The 16,471-nt window shown below is 51.8% G+C and overlaps 1 protein-coding gene across 2 annotated transcripts in view; it reads right to left on the bottom strand.

The window, feature by feature from the left end:
- CTDP1 (CTD phosphatase subunit 1) overlaps window positions 1–2,485 on the bottom strand; it is a 57,105-nt gene extending 54,620 nt beyond the window's left edge. The window contains exon 1 of one of the 2 annotated variants that reach the window (XM_030335992.1): window positions 2,017–2,485. In XM_030335992.1, the coding sequence (XP_030191852.1) occupies window positions 2,017–2,321 (305 nt within the window). In that variant the 5' untranslated portion in view covers window positions 2,322–2,485. The remainder of the gene's footprint in view (window positions 1–2,016) is intronic. The other variant, XM_030335993.1, reaches the window with a different exon arrangement.
- Window positions 2,486–16,471: the final 13,986 nt, after the last annotated feature.

Genomic DNA, 16,471 nt, shown 5'->3' with positions numbered 1-16,471 from the left:
CGGCAGGGAGGAGGATATGAACGTGAAGCCTCGACAAGGCAGCGTGCTGGGCGTGCCAAAGCCCCTTGGGACCCCAGCACCCTCCCTATCTGAGAAGAAAGGATTCGGTTCCTACCTCTACCTGACAGCAAGCACAAAAACGCTCCTCCTACTACCGGCCAAAACGATAACCTAGTGATGAATTCAGGCACACCCAGAAGCACTATTTCTAAGTTCCTAGAACTGACTGTTCGCTGCCTGAGAATAACCACGGACGTGGATGGGACGAACCCTGCTGACGCCAGTGAGGATGAAAACAAGGACAACGTCGAGCAGGTGAGCCTGGCTGTGCCGGTGCCTCACCTGTGCCCACTCACCCCTGCGCACCAGGAGCAACACCGTCATCGGGTCCGCAAAGAGCCTTACGATGAACCACGGCAGTAAGACACCCTAAACCTCAAATGCCAAGAACACACAAGAAAAACTCCCTACTGAGAACTTGTCATCAGGTACGTTTCTTTGCTGACTGTTGAGATTAGCGTGCTGGGTTACTCTGATTTGCTAGTCTGGCTGATGGGATCAAAGCATTACACATGGAGCTTCTCACTGACTAGTCCCCGGCCCGCCTGGGCCCTAATGGCCTTTTGTGTACAATGGGAGGAACAGAAAGACCAGGGCCTGACCTGTCTGGGCCTCAGTGGCCCTCTTTGTATAATCAGAGGAAGACCAGGACACGAAGAGCCCTTCACCTCAGGAACTGTCTACACAACCTTCTACACCAGCACTGGGCTTCACCTGCACAACTATGGGCTCATGAGTTTATACGCCCAAGCGGCGGTCAGGTGAACTCTGACTTCAAAGTAATGAGGACAGCAAACCACAGTGTGCCATATACACACAGCCCAGTGAGCTCCTCCCTTCCAAAGGAGGCCGGCCAGACGGCTCCGGGGAGGGTGCAGCCCCGAGGCAGCTCCCATCCCATCCTGTCCATGCTCACTGGGCAGGCGCGGGCACCTTACCCATAGGCCAAGGACCAGAGTGCCGTCTCCAAACAACGAGTGGGGAGAAGGGCACACAGGAGGAGGCTCCTGGGGTTGGGATGGAGGCCAGTCCTAGCCCATCCTATGGAAGGGGAGCAGATTCTCAACAGATGCAGAGGCAGTGCAAGCCACAAGGAGAGGGGCAGAGACCAGAGAACATAGCACAACTAGAGGGCCAGACTGTGCCCAAGGGGACCAGCACCTGAGATGTCCTGTGGCCCTCGCAGAAGGAAGCTGTGAGCCAACCACTACAGCAGGAAGCAGGAATGGTCACCTGCCCTGGTTTCTGTTCCAGACAATAAAAACAACCACATGAGTCATGTGTACCATACCCACACACCAGCCCAATCTCAGAGCACAACACTGGTAAAGTCACACACGAGGTGTGGGTGGACAGGTTCGCCCCCTAAACAGAGAAAGGCCCCTTTATGTGATTAAAACGGAAATAACCAACAGCTAGAGTCTATCCGAGAAAAGCGTACTAGCATATGTACTATTTTGTTACTCTAAACTAAATGGGCTGCGGCTGCACCCCCCTGAGCTATGATGCAGAACTGCACCCGGCTTTACAACCGCGTTTCTCAAGGTTTACGAGAAGCTAAAGATGTGCACCCCACCCCCAGCAGTTTACACTGCGATGACCAGCGTGGAGGGTGCCTGATCGTCCCGTGCTCACTGGGCAGTTAACTTACAGACGCGGAGTCCTGCGGGGGGGGGGGGGGGGGGCACCTATCACAGAAGAACAGAATACGCCTACTTCCTAAAACTGCAATTTTGGCAGCTGAAAACGTTTTAAGTCATGCTTCTGAACGGTTAAATCCCCACAAGTAGTGACTATCGTCCAGCTTTAGAAAGACACGCAGATGCACAACTGCGGTGTGACCCACCCACTAAAGTTCTCCCCGAGCTGTCCCTCTAGCTTCGGCACCGGGGACCCCTTCCTGCCCAGTGCCCGGCCCAGGACCCCTCCAGATCCCGCTCCTCCGACCCCACTCACCCGGGGGCCACCACCTGGCCCGGCTGCGCGCACAGCTCCCGCACCACGCCGGCGCGCTCGGACCTCAGCCTTCGCTCGGCTCGCACACAGCCCCCGGAGCCAGCGCGGGCAGGGGCGGGACCGGCGGGCGGCGCGGAAGCGGCGGCCTCACACACGGCCAGCACGGAGCCGATACGCACGGCCGCGCCCGCCGCCACCTTCCACTCGAGCAGGCGCAGCGGCCCGGGGCCCGGGCAGCGCACCTCGGCCACGGCCACCGGCGGGCCGCCCTCGGCGGGAAGGGGGCCCGCTGAAGGCGCCTCCATCGCGGCCGGGCGGGGTCGCTGTGGAAAGGGAGGCCGGGCGGGGCGCTCAGGGCCCGGTCCCCATCGCGGACGGGCGGGCGGGCCGGCGACCCCGGCCCAGGCAGTGAAGGCGACGGCGCTGCAATTCGCGCTCCGGCACCGGCTTCCACCCGCCGCCCGGCCCGCGCCAACTTCCGGGACAGCGTCTGACGTCGCGGGACGCTACGTGCGTGCGCCGCGGGGCCCGTGTGTAAACACACGCCTACGCGCAGCCCGGAGAAGCGGCTGCGCCGGCCGCGGATGCCGGCCGCGTCCGGGGCCGAAACATGTTGTTGGCCCGGCCCGGTGGGAACAGCGTGGCCTCGCCCCATGTGCCCCGGCGGCGTGGGGCTGCGGGTCCCGGCGTGCAGCGCGCGCCGCTGCCCAGAAACCCCGGCATGCACTGCGAATCTGCACCCCTCCCGGCGCGCGCTGGGTCCCGGCATGCCGCGCGCCTCCCCCCCCCCCTTCGGTCCCAGAACTCCCTTGGTGCGCGGAGGCCCAGGGTCGTTAAACTATGAGTCCCAGCATGCAGCGCGGGCTGCTCCCCGCAGCCCAGTCGCTTGCCGAGGCCCCTTTTGGAGACTGCGAGTCCCGGCATGCAACGCGGAATATCCGGGCGCTGCGGGCCCGGCATGCCGTTCGCCACCCGGGGTCAGAGGGCGGTGGGCGCCCCGCCCAGGTCGTTGCCGAACTGCGGGGTTGAGGGCGCGGGTTGGGTGCCTCCTGGCCGGTGTCCGCGCGTGGGCGGACCCCGCCAGCTGGGCCCCCTCGCGCGTGGGGCGGCAGAGGACAGAGGAGCCAGGCAGCCGCGGCGGAGGGGAGGGAGAGCGAGAGGGAGAGCGCGCGGCCGCGGGACCCAGCCGGTACCTGGGCACCACTCGCTCCGAGTAGCGGCATCCCTTCCCCAGGGCACTCTGTGTGTTAGGACGTAGCACAGAGCTCAGGACACGTAAAAGGACTGCAATCAGACCACGCTCGTTCTCCAACCCCAACGGACGTCGTCAGGAGCGCGCTGTAAAGGCGCGGACAGGAGTTGTGTCTTTGCAAAGTCAGCTTTGCTCAGTCGTAAAGCAGTGGTAGCCATTGTAAAGCAGGTTCAGGATTCCAAGCTCAGTGACGTTGCGTTACACGTTGAACTTGGCTTCCTGCAAGTCACGTAAAGTGACAAAAGAGAACAAGGGATAAGAAGTTTATGCGCCGACTGCAAAGCCGGTTGAGATGAAGCCTGGGTCTGGTTCGAAATGCGTCAGCGGTTCATGCACACCGCTCACTCTTCGAGCGGAGCAAGCATCCCCTCCGTTCGGAGAGCCATGGGGCCGAGAGCCATGGGAGCCTCCCGGGGCAGCGCTCAAGCCCGCAGACGTCGGTTTTATTTGGGCGCGGGGGGTGGGGGGAGCGCCAGCGTCTGGAGAACCTGGAGGTTGGTTGCGGAACTCCTACTTTTCACAGGAATTTAATCAGCCTTAGGTCTTTCCAGACCTCCTCCGGTTCTTGTGATTCTCGGCGCCTGGTTCTTCCAGGCTCCATGGCCTTGTGGGTTCTCAGGCCTTAGTTCTGCCCGTCCGCGCTGGTTTGGGGGAGCTGTGCTCTCGGCTGCTTTCCTTATTGTATCACAACTTGGCATGAGTGACGCCATCTTGCACTCTAGAGAACTAAGTTAGAAATCAGCAACAGAAGGAAACCGGGGAAAGTCACAGTTGTGTGGACGTTAAGCAGCGGTCCTCCGTAACTAACGGAGCAAGGAGAGAATCATGAGAAATAAGATGCTTGTGAATGAAAATAAAAACCTATACTAAAGCTTGTGTGCTGCCTGATAATGCAGCGCTTAGAGGGAAATTTATGACAAAAACCCCATATTAAAAAAAAGATATCTGGAATCTAGCCTTTGGCCATAAGAAATGAGAAAAGCAAACTAAAAAAGCAGAAACAAAAATATTGATTAGGGCAGGAATAAATAGAAAACAGAAAAGCAGTGGGGAAAAACTTACAAAACCAAAAGTTGGTTTTTTGAAAAGATTAACACACGACAAAACTTTAGCTGCATTGACCAGGTTAAAAAAAAAAAAAAAAAGAGGAAAACTCTAATTACCGAAATCAGGAAAGTGAAAAGAGCACTACTGACTTCGCGAAATTAAAATGATAATAAGGGAGGGGCGCCTGGGTGGCGCAGTCGGTTAAGCGTCCGACTTCAGCCAGGTCACGATCTCGCGGTCCGTGAGTTCGAGCCCCGCGTCGGGCTCTGGGCTGATGGCTCAGAGCCTGGAGCCTGTTTCCGATTCTGTGTCTCCCTCTCTCTCTGCCCCTCCCCCGTTCATGCTCTGTCTCTGTCCCAAAAATAAATAAACGTTGAAAAAAAATTTTTTAATGATAATAAGGGAAAAATATAAAAACTGTGTGCCAACAGACTAGATAATTTAAGTGAAACGGATAAAGTTCTGGAGAAACCAAAATACAGAACTTGAAGAAGAAATAGAAAATATGAGTAGACCTGTAACATACATAGAACTATTGCCACTTTTTCTGAGTGTTATAAAAGGCCTCGTGGAGTCCAGAACTTTCAAAGAGGGTGTTCTATGTCAGTACTTTCTCACTCCTTGGTCCCCACCTCTGATCCTGCTAGTGGTCTCTAGAAGCTTCTTTCAAAGCTCCTGAGTCCTCAGTCGTGGTCAGGTGTTGAAGGAAGCCACACTCCTCAGCAAGATAGAGCCATCGTGGTTTTTCCTCTGGTTACCCGAGAAGCAGATACACCTCACTGAAAAGGATCATTTTTCTAGAATTAATACAGTCTAGCCTTGGGGTGAAAGCGTGCATTTTCTACTAACGTGACTTTGATCCCGGTCCTTAGAAAACACCAACACGTTTTTCACATTGTTGCCATGAGGGGCTGCCGGCTCTACCCAACCGTGCTGTGCAGGACGAGAGCCCCACACGGTGTGGACTCCATCTTACGCACCTCGCAGCGGTGGCATTTTTATGTTCTTCCGATTGCTGATGAAAGGAAGCGACCCTGCCTCCTCACCGTCCTCGGGCCACTCCAGCCGTCACGGAAATGTGCTTTTTCGGGGTCTGGCGATTGCGAGTTCTCCAGCCCCCGCCCTCCCCAGATGTACCCAGTCCCAGAAGCCTCAGGAGGTCAACCTGCAGTGTTCCCGGTGCTCTCTCAAGGAGAGCCCCGGGACTCCCTTCGTGGGCCCCCCAGCCTCCTGCGTAGGTCCGTCGGGCCTGGTGCTCTCCGTGGGGCTTCTACAAAAACACATCACACGGCGCCCAGGATTGTTTTCACTGGTGTGCCGGACGCTGTGTATCCAAAAAGCACAGAGCTAGAACAGCCTTTCTCCCGTAGGCACACGGGGTGAGGGGCTGGTCGCCTGATCGCAGTCAGCCTGATCTGGGGCAGGTGGAGGCCGAGGTCCGGCTCAGTCCGCTTCTGGGTGCGGAGTATCTCCGAGGTGAGACGTGCCGCGTGCTCTCGTAGGCCCTTCTTGTTCGTGAGGGGTCGCTTAGTCGCAGTTACCACAACTGCAGGAGGTCTCCCGCGTTCTTGCAAGCCTGGCCACACGGCCAGGACGCGCATGCTTCCCCAGCACCGAGCAGATGCCCTGTATTGGGGCTCCTTTGTTTCTGGTCGATCGCATCAGCACCCCCGCCCCGACCCCTTGAGGATCTTCCCCTCTGTGTCTCCACCTTCTCAGACGTGGGCCAGACTCGCCAACTGCCTCACGGACGGAAGGGGCCGCGATGACAGTGTGCTGAAGAGCGGCTCTTCCCTCTTCGGGATTTCCTCCCTTTCGGCCCTCTTAGTTTCTAGAACTTTCCGGTGTCTTTTAAGACACCATGTTCGCAAAATTGCCCATTTCCCCCATATTCTTGCAACACGAGCGATGGCTGGTTTCTGCCTACCTCACCCCCACTGGAAGGCCACCAATGGGTTTCTAACAGGAAGCGGGGAAACGGGACGAGGCGCGAGGACCGTCACGGTGGGGGCTCCGGGGGGACCCCTTAATGGAACGCTTTGTGACAAAAATGGGAACAGGACTAGGATGTTTAAAAGTTGCTGACGTCACCGGTCAAAATTCTGACTTGGGTTTTGGAGGGGACCCGAGGCCAGGAGTTTTGCTCACCGGGTTGTTCTGACGCGCGGCAAGGTTTGAGAACCACCTTTGCGGGCCGGGGGTCGTTACTCTGTGTTTTTGAGCGAACGTGCGAGCTTCTGTGATCCGTGCTTAGGGCTTCGGCACTGCCGGCCGCTGAGGGCAGAGTGAGCCTGGAGGTAGAGACCCCACGCCTGGGCCATCTCGACGGATGGCAGCGGTCGCAGGGAGACTCGCTGAGTCACAACCACCAGGTCTTGTCGCTCGCTGGGCACATTAGTGAGAAGGAGGAGACCAAACTGGCCCCTGGAAGAAGACGCATTAACCGGGAAGGGAGACCATGAGCTCCCTTGGCGTCTGTCAGGTCTGAGCTGTGCGGACACGTGGTAGAGGCCGCCAGCGGGTGGGACAGCGGGGCTGGGGTGCAGATTCCTGGGGACACCCGGCAGTGAAGATGGCACTAAGGGCAGCGTTTCTCCTGCGGGAAAGGTGGCCGCAGCGATGTAGGCAGAGAAGGGAGCGACCGGGAGGGAGCGGCCAGTGGGGTCCGGGGCTGTGGCGAGTTCCAGTGAGATCCGGGCTGATGTCGCCCGCAGGGAGGGAGCTGGCCGGCTGCTGCGGTCTTTCTGTCTCACAGACAGGAGTGGGGGCCAGGGAGCGCAGGCGGGCATCAGAGATACTTCTTACCCAGTGCTAACATCTTATAGCCTTTACTTGGACCCCTTCCTTCGTTCTTTTTCCCCCCATTACAAATTAGTGAAGTGAGTGGATTCCAAAATCTACGTGTAATCCTAAAATGAGCCCCTCGGCCAACCTAAATCTACAGCATTATGAATATCGTTACGGCTACCTGTGCTCCCGTCAATCCCATCCCGCCCCGATTCCCTCGATGTGCTGTTTGTCACGCTTCCTTTATGCGGGGTTTTACCGCATGTGTGCGTGTGGATGCGGTTATGCTCGCTCTCGTGGTTTGCAAACATGCATCACACATGTAGGTTGTTGCTTCCTTTGTCTGTGAATGGCTTTTTCATTCATCATAACGCATCCAGAATTCATCCACATTGCTTTATGTGGTTATAGTTTGTTCACTGTGACTTCTCTATGACAGCTCACTGTGGGGGTGTGACAGGATGTATTTAGCATTCTCTTGGACACTGGGGTTGTTTTGGATTCTTAGGAAAAGCGCTGCATGTTTCCTGGTGCCTCTGAGCTAGTGTCCGAGGGTGAAGCGGCTGAATCCCAGGATAGGTGATGCAGATAGGGGGCAACCCCAACCCCTTCCCTGCAGCGGCTGCCTCAGCGTGCACGCCCACCACGCCCTCGGCAGCTCTGTGCCACGCTTCCTACTCTCTGCCAATCCGGGTGATGGTCTGTGTGACAACCAAAATTGTAACATGATCCCATGCAGTAACGTGCGGGTTAGCTTGCATTCTTCCAGTAGCCACTCGGGCTAAGTCATTTTTCCTACTGTTTACTGGCCTTTCGTCTGCAATGCCTATCCGTGCTTCTCGATCACTTGTCTATTGGGTTGTTTGTTTTCTTATGGATTTGTATAGTTCCGTATGGCTTCCGAACACCTTTGTTGTTTATATGTTACCCACATCATCGACCAATGTTTGTCTTGTCTTTTAAAAAAATTTTTAAAAATGTTTCTTTTTGACAGAGAGAGAGACAGACAGTGTGAGCAGGGGAGGGGCAGAAAGAGAGAGAGAGAGAGAGAGAGAGAGAGAGAGAGAGAGAGAGAATCCGAAGCAGCTCCAGGCTCTGAGCTGTCAGCACAGAGCCGGACGCGGAGCTCGAGCTCACGAGCTGTGAGATCATGACCTGAGCCGAAGTCGGGTGCTTAACCGACTGAGCCACCCAGGTGCCCCTGGCTTGTCTTTTTTATTTCCTTTATGAAATCTTCTGATGAACAGAATTTCTTAATTTTAGAAATGTATTGCCCAGCTTGGGATCATAAAGATAGCTTCCTTTTTAACTTCTAAAAATCTGTAAATCTTTGCTTTTCACAGTTAGGTCCTTAAATAAGAAGTGGATGTTTGTATGTAGTGTAAGGTGGGTGATGAGACTTCTTTCCCATGAGGTGACCAGTCGTTCCAGCCCCACGTACGGGAGAACTTACCCCACGCTCCTGATCTGTGATGCGTCTCTGGCATACAGTAGGCCCCCATTAAGTGCGCAAACCTGCCTTGGACATTCTGTCCTGTTTCTGTGATGCATCTGAGGTTCGGCAGGTCCCCATAAATGCACGAGCCTGTTTTAGGTGATCTGTTCTGGTTCATGGTTGCACTGGGCCAATTGCTGTCGCTTCGCGGTGAGTCGTGGTATCTGGGAAGTTTCTTCACAAGCTTTGTGGATATTCTGGGCCTTCGTTGTTTTGTAAATTTTAGAACTAGTGTGTCGGGTTTATTGGCAAAACCTGGTAGCGTTTTGATCAGAACTGCATGGAATCTATAAGTCAATTTGGGGTGAAGTGACATCTTTGTGACTTGAGTCTTCCCGTCCACAAACACAGTTAATCACTCCATTTATCTAGCCTGTCTTTAATGTCTTTCAGTGAGATTTTTATAATTTTCCCCATATACGACTCGCACATTAAAAAAAGTTTATTTTGAGAGACAGCCTGAGTGCAAGTGGGGGAGGGGCAGAGCGAGAGAGGGAGAGAGAGAGAGAGAGAGACAGAGACAGAGACAGAGAATCCCAAGCAGGCTCCATGCTGTCAGTGCAGAGCCTGACTTGGGGACTTTTCTCCATCTTTTTATTGTTGACTTAAATTAACCTCATTAGGGTTAAACACAATACTCTGAATGATACTACTTTTTTGAAATTTAAGGCAATTGGCATAATTCCAATATAGGGTTAATATGTGCTTTCAAAGAGTGTGTATCCTTTCCTTGTTTGATGCAGGGTTCCATATCTACCCAATAAATCGGGCTTGTTGAATGTGTCCGTCAAATCTCCTAGGCTTACATATTTTTCTGATCGACTAAGCCGTGGTTGACAAAGGTAAGTTGAAATCTCTTGGATGGTTGTGAATTTGCCAGTTTCTCCCTGGAGTTTTGTTACCTGCATGTGTGTGTGGTGTGTGTGTTTGTGTTCGTGTGTGTGTGTGTGTGTGTGTGTGTGTGTGCATAGAGAGAGTGGGGGGAGGCTGTTACTAGAGGAATTCACATTTAGAATTTTTATATCCTTGATGAAATGAACCTTTTTCATTGTGTGGAGCCCTCTGTACCCTGAATGATGCTTATCATTTTTTTTTATTAAAAACACTTTTTTAAATGTTTATTTGTTTTTGAGAGAGAGACAGAGTGCGAGCTGGAGAGGGGCAGAGAGAGAGGGAGACACAGAATCCGAAGCAGGCTCCAGGCTCTGAGCTGTCAGCACAGAGCCCCACGCGGGGCTCAAATTCACCAACCGTGAGATCATGACCTGAGCCGAAGTCGGACGCTTAACTGACTGAGCCCCCCAGGCGCCCCAAGGCTTATGTCTTAAAACATATTTTGTTTGAAGTACTACGATGGTCGTAACTTTCTTTTAAAAAATGCTTGCCTGGCATATTCTGTTTAGTGTTAGCGTTTGTACACCTTAAGTTTACATTTTTATCTTATAAACTCAGTCTGGCTTAGACTTTTATGACTTAGTCTCATAATCTCTATCTTTTAGCTGCTCAGTCCAGCATGCTTATATTTAACCTCATGTTCCTATGGGTATATTTTCTCCTCTATCATCTCTTTTCCCCTTTGGTGATATATTGAAATCCGCTTTCCTATCTTTATTTTATTTTTTCTTACTCCACTTTTATTCTTCTGATTGTCACCATTGACATTTTACTTTGTGTTCCTAACTTAGTAAGTGTGGAGCTAAGATTCCAACCAGTTTCTTTGCAAACCATACACGGCCTTAAAATACGGCTCCTCTCTAGATTTACATACTACAATTGTCCAGTATTTTGGTTCTGTGTTCTTATGTCCCCGCATTAGGCACTGTTACGATTTTATAGACTGTGTTTGTTTTGATTTGACATATATTTACCAGTTTATTTGCTCACCATGTGTTCTTGTGTTTCATGTCTCCGTCTTTTCAAGTAAGAAACCATTAGTTAGGAAAGAGAAACATTCCAGTGGAAGGGAACTGGTTCTGTTAAAACATCTAACATGTATCTAAACTATCTGTGTGATGTGTCACGACCTGTGATGCGACGCTTACACAAACTCTGCTGCGCGTGAGCCAATCGTAACCTGCTCATGGGATTGGCGCCCCCTTCTTGGACCGCACCCTCGCAGTCCCGACCCACGCTCACACACCCCGTGGCATCTTCCAGGGGGCCTTTTATATGAACCTTTCCGGGAGCACTTCCTAGCACTTCGGAGCAACGAGGTCATCACGGCGTCAGAAATAGGCCGTGACCCTTCCCGCTTCTTTTCTTCACTGTCGTGCTTCCCGGGGACGGAGATGCGGTCAAGTCTGGGGCTGGCTCCGCCGGCGTATCTGTGGGATTATGATTCTCGCGACAGCCCGCAGAGTTAGAAGATTCTCTCAGATTCTCACTGGGTGTATGGATTACAGCAGGCAGACGTGACATTGAAGTCTTGTACTGTTTGAGTCTTCCCCTCTGGCTTAGGTTTAGCTTTTTTAATTACTATTTCGAGTCAGGTGTTGAGAAAACATATTTTAGAGTGAATCTGATGCTCTGAGTCACAGGTTTTCACTTAAAGGCCCACTTTATCGGGTTTAGAACGAGACGGTAAGCCTTTCTCCCAGCTGGAGAGTTTGCAGGCAGCTCGTGGCTCGTGTGGGAAAAGTACATATTTTGGGGAAAGTAAGCATTAAACTTGTTTGACTTTACATCAGGAGATGGGTGTAAAAAAGGCCTTTAAAAGAAGACTCTAGGCTTTATAGACTGAATGTGGTTAGTCCGCGCAGCTTATGAGAGGGCTTTTCTGTTTATTAAAACAATTCCTATGGGATATTAGTGCTAATTTATTTGATGATTGGTTTAAAAAGACTTTATCATTTCGAGATGTGTGCTGAAATATTTACAGATGAAAGAATACGGTTCCTGGGGTCGACTTCCGCAGACTCTGGCAGGAGGAGTGGTAGGTGTGCCCGGAGCGAGAGCAGTAAAGAACATCATTTTGCACACGTTCTGAAAACTTTCATAATAAAAAATGTTAAATGTCATGTTAGAGGAAATAATCTTCCTGTACGAATTCCACATGTAATTTATGTACAAATTACCTTCTAATTTGCTTCTCCTCTCACGACTGCCAAGTTTCCATTACAGCCACTGGAAAGAGTTTCTAAAAAACAGGTCCCAAGATGAGCATCTTAGGGTAATTCAAAACAGAGAATGGGGTGGAGTCATTGCCTGTCAATTCATTCTCTGTTTTGAATCCAGCACAAGGTAGACATGAGGGTACACTACAGGGTTGACAGAGTCCTTAGTAGAAAGAAATCTCTCTCCGGTGACTCTTTACGATGTTGTTTTGTGTTACATTTTATCACGAGGACCATGAACACCCCCGATTTCAAGTTCTAACCCACTGACCTGCGTGTCTGTCCTTACGCGAACACCAGCTGGCCTTGACGGCCGCAGCTTTACAGGGAGTTTGAAATCCGATAGTGTAAATTCTCTAACTTTGTTCTTTTTCAAAATCGTCTTGGCTCTTCTAATAGGATCACTTTGTCAATTTCTACAAAAAACATGCCAGGATTTTGGTAGTGATTGTATCAAATCTATAGCAGTTTGCAGGGAACTGAAATATAAATAATGCTGAATCTTTCCGTCTGTGAACACGGAACGTCTCTTGATTTATTTAAATCTTCCGCAATTTCTCTCAGCGACGTTTTGTAGTCTTGAGTGAACAAATCCTGCACTTCTTTTGTTACGTTTAATGCTAAGTATTTTATTACTTTTGATGCTGTTATAAATGGAATTGTTTTCTTAATTTAATTTTCAGGTTGTTGATACTGTGTGAAAATCGGATTGATTGGTTTGCAGAATGATCTCGTATCCTGCGGTCTTGTGAAGATAATCTCATTTATTAGTTCTGGTTGTTTTTTGTTTGTTTGTTTTGGTTTTTTGTGGGAGTCTTAGAATTTTCTCTACATAGACTCAGGTCACCTGTAAATAGTTTTGTTTCTTCTTTTCAATATTTATGGTTTAATTTCTCCTGCTTTCTCTCATTCCCTCCCTTTCCTCCTTTCTCTGAAGGGATGTGGCCATTGCTCTGACTGAAGCCCCCACACAATGCTGAGTAGAGGTGAGGTGGTGGGAGCAGACCCCCTGGCCTTGCTCACAGTTTTAGGGGGGAAGGCACTCAAGTCTTCAAAAACTATCAAAAACTATCGTGATGGGAGCTTGTAGGCTATTTGTTTTTACGTGTCCTTTACCGGGTTGAGGACATTCCTCTCTTTTCCTGGTTTATTGAGAGTTGCTCCTTAAAAAACTATGAATAGATATTAGATTTTGTCAATCATATTTTTCCGCATCTACTGATTGATCGGTTTTCAGATACTCACCCAGTGTGCACTCCCGGGATCAATTCCGACTGACCGTGGCTTACAATCCTTTTTATATGCTTCTGGATTCGGTTTGCTGATATTTTGTGAAGGGTTTTGTGTCAGTGTTCATCAGAGATGCTATGTGAAGCTTTCCTGTGATGTTCTGTCTGGCTTCGGCCTCGGGGTGATTCACATGGGCCATTTCCGAGGCCCCGGTTTCCCCACAGGAACTTCGATGCTCAGCAAAGACACAAGACGGTGGGTTTCGTTTGGCTCATTCGTGTCTTTGTAGCCGCTTGTCCATTCGTCTTCATCCGCACAAGGCTGTCGGTGACGTTCCCATACCGCCCTTTCCGTGTCTGTGGTTGGGAGAGACCCCTCCTCTCCGATCGCCGGCTTTGCAGTCGGACCTCCTCTCTTTTCTCTTGGTCGCAGCTCAGGGTCTCTGGGTCTTAGCACTGCTGACGTCGTGGGGGCGGCCCCACACGTTACAGCCTCGCTGACACACGAGTGGACCTGCAGGGGTGAGGTGTGTTTAGGACCAACCCCTGTGGAGGGGAGGGGGGGACGTGAGACCTGTCCCGGGCTGTCAGGACTGTCCCCAAATGCTGCTAGCGTTTTCCTACCTGCCCCGCTTAGACTGCAGGTGTGGGTCCCTGGGGCCGTGGGTCCCGGTGGGTGTGGGTCCCCTGTGGCTGAGGCACTGGGGCCGGAGGGGCTCACGCGGCTCGGGCTGGAGCAGGGCGGCTAAGCCCTCCTGGGGGCAGATGGGGGGCCGGTGCTTCTGTCTCTCCAACGAGGGCCCTTTCTCTCTGAAGCTTACACACGAGGAAAACTAGCAGGGCCGTGAAGACACAAGCTGTGACAGTGGCAGATTCTCTCCAGATCTCAGGGCCGTATTTCCCGTGTGTTTTTGTGGGATCACGCGCCCCCTCCCCCTTGCTGGACAAAGAGAGACTGGTGGTGTCCTCCCTCCCCGAAAATGTGCTGTGCGCACGCGGCTCTGTTTTCCCCGTACCCACACCTGTAGCTGTGTGAGGCCGGGGCTGCATCTCAGCTGGAAAATTAACACTTGAATCCTAAATAATAATAATTATTGTTGCTGGTTATTTCGAATCCGCTGACAAGGACCTTTACAAAATAATTGCACTGATCAATCCCCTATGAGTTACAGGGGAAGGTTCTGGAGTTGGTGTGTGATGAGAACATTAGTGGGGATTCTGTAATGGTATTCTGTTTAGCAAGTGTAATTGTGAGGAATATGTCATGTTAAAGCGCCTGACGTAGCGTCTTGCACTAACTAACACATGGTTTCCATCAAGCGGCAAACGTTTCTTAGCCTCCCCTTAGAATGAAAATCATAATTTAACCACACCCACAAAGTCCGCCGCGAAGCCAGAGCAAAGGCGTGTGCTGCACATTTCCCATCTGTGCTTTTGCCGCTTGAAAGCACGTTGTAGGGAGAGCGAGAGCCTTAAAAAGAAACAACTTTTCAGAATGTCAGCTAGAAGACTCTGGGGAAATTGTGTCTAATGGGAGCTGTGGATGTGGTTTACAAACACACAAATAAAAAATCCATTTCTACGTTTAAGACTTCCGGTCCCTGGAATATAGACCCGATATCCACAAGACAAAGCACAGATAAAGACACCCTCGCCGTGCTGTAGACAGTTTAACATCCCAGAAGAAGGTGAGGATAGTTTTCTCTTTCTGCTCTACTGGATGCTTCCACGAGACTTCTTTTGTAAAAACTGAGATATAACTTGTGCCGTGTAATTCGTCCTTTCAGAGCGTAGGGTTCAGTGGGTTTTAGTACGGTCACAAAGTCACGCAACCGTCACCGCCAGCGCGGGCGCTTTTTCGTCCCCCTCCCCCTCCCCAAAGGAACCCCCAGGCCCTCACCGGGGCAGGGCTCACGCCCCAGTGTGATGAGAGGCGACCACCACCAGATGGAGACATTCCTCCAGCAGATTCCGCCGGCTCCGCGCCGCGTGGGGCTGTCCCGGGAGCACCGAGGTTGGTGGGCTTCTGCGGGCTTCTCCGAGGGCAGGCACTTTCTCCAAGACAGTTTCCCAAAGTTGCTACGCTGGATCCTTCGGTTGTACAAGAGGCTCTTTAGGTAGCATTTGGACAAACGTTCTTAATTTTTACTTACTATGTAGTTACTGTGTGTTTGAATGTGTAATAGAAAAAAAGCCACATTAAGCCGGTGGTAGTATTTATTTTACTTAGGCTAAGGCTAAGTTAAAAAAATAATTGGGGCTCCCGGGTGGCTCAGTCGTTTGAACGTTTGGCTCTTGATTTCGGCTCAGGTCGTGATCCCGGGGTCACGAGATTGAGCCCTCGGTCAGGCTCTGCGCCGATCATGGAGCCTGCTTGGGATTCTCTCTGTCCCTCTCTGCCCCTTCCCAGGTTGCACACGTGCTCGCTCGCTCTCAAAATAATTTAAAAGGTGATTAACATTTATTAAATAGCCGATAGCACAACTGACATGTGGACATGGCCACCGTCACGTGGGGTGCTCAAGCATCTGAGGTTTGGGGACGGTGCTGGGAGAAGGATTGTGGGAGGCCTCGGTAAAACTCCCTTAAACGCAGGGAGAAGGGGGATTCCATTTTCAGAAACGTGTAGAAATCATCCTCCCTCCTGCTGGTCAGCAGGGAATGATTCCAACTCCTTTGCTCTTCTCCCAGCCTCTGAAGCGAGAGGGCTTTGATTTATTTCGTGCTCTTGGAGAGCTGTGCAGGGGAGAGCGGCCCCTCAGTAATTTGGAACTTCCTCATGCTGCTAATGCAATCAGGAAGCTGGCCCTTTATAGAATTAGAGGCTCCCGGCGCGTGCTTGGAGTTCCTAACCCTGTCACTCCGCGCACAGTGGGAACGTGGGGGGTGTGGGGAGGCTCTTTGGGGGCAGAGAGCAGCCCGCGGGCTTAGCCAACGACTCTGAAACCTGGAAATCGGGTGTTTGGACATAAACCGCCGTAGGTGAGTCGCTCCGTGTTCTGCAGACTCTTTCTGCGGCGCGGCCTCGCCTCCGCTCCCTGCCCGAAGAGTCCTCAGCTCTCAGCGCCTGATCTCATTTTGGTGACAATCCTGTGAGCTGAGAGGTTTTATCACCCCATTTTCTAGATTAGGAAGCTGATATCCAGAGCGGCTGTAACTAAACTGGTTCCTGGAGTGAAGGCATCTGGATTCTGGTCTGTGACGCCACGATCGTCTGGACGGGTTCCACCGTCTCAGGACTGTCTGCACCCAGTGACACAGCGTACCTGCTTGTACGACGCATACACTCAAGCTCCTGTCACGGTGACCGTCAGCTTTTTGGCGGCAAACCCGAGACGTCCTAGACTTCTCCATGTCACAAAGAGTTGGATTTGGGGGAGGGGAGTCACATACTGAGTCATTGCCTTTGTCAGGAGGACAAATTGTGGTGGCCTAGAGTCACAGTGCGTAAGGGGGACCTTATTTCCTGCTTGACATGCTTGGGGGGAGGGGCACCTGGGTGGCTCAGTCGGTTGAGCGTCAGACTCTTGAT

This window comes from Lynx canadensis, chromosome D3 (genome assembly GCF_007474595.2).
Source record: "Lynx canadensis isolate LIC74 chromosome D3, mLynCan4.pri.v2, whole genome shotgun sequence".
NCBI classification, from domain to species: domain Eukaryota; kingdom Metazoa; phylum Chordata; class Mammalia; order Carnivora; family Felidae; genus Lynx; species Lynx canadensis.
This window is presented reverse-complemented; position numbering and strand designations above follow the sequence as displayed.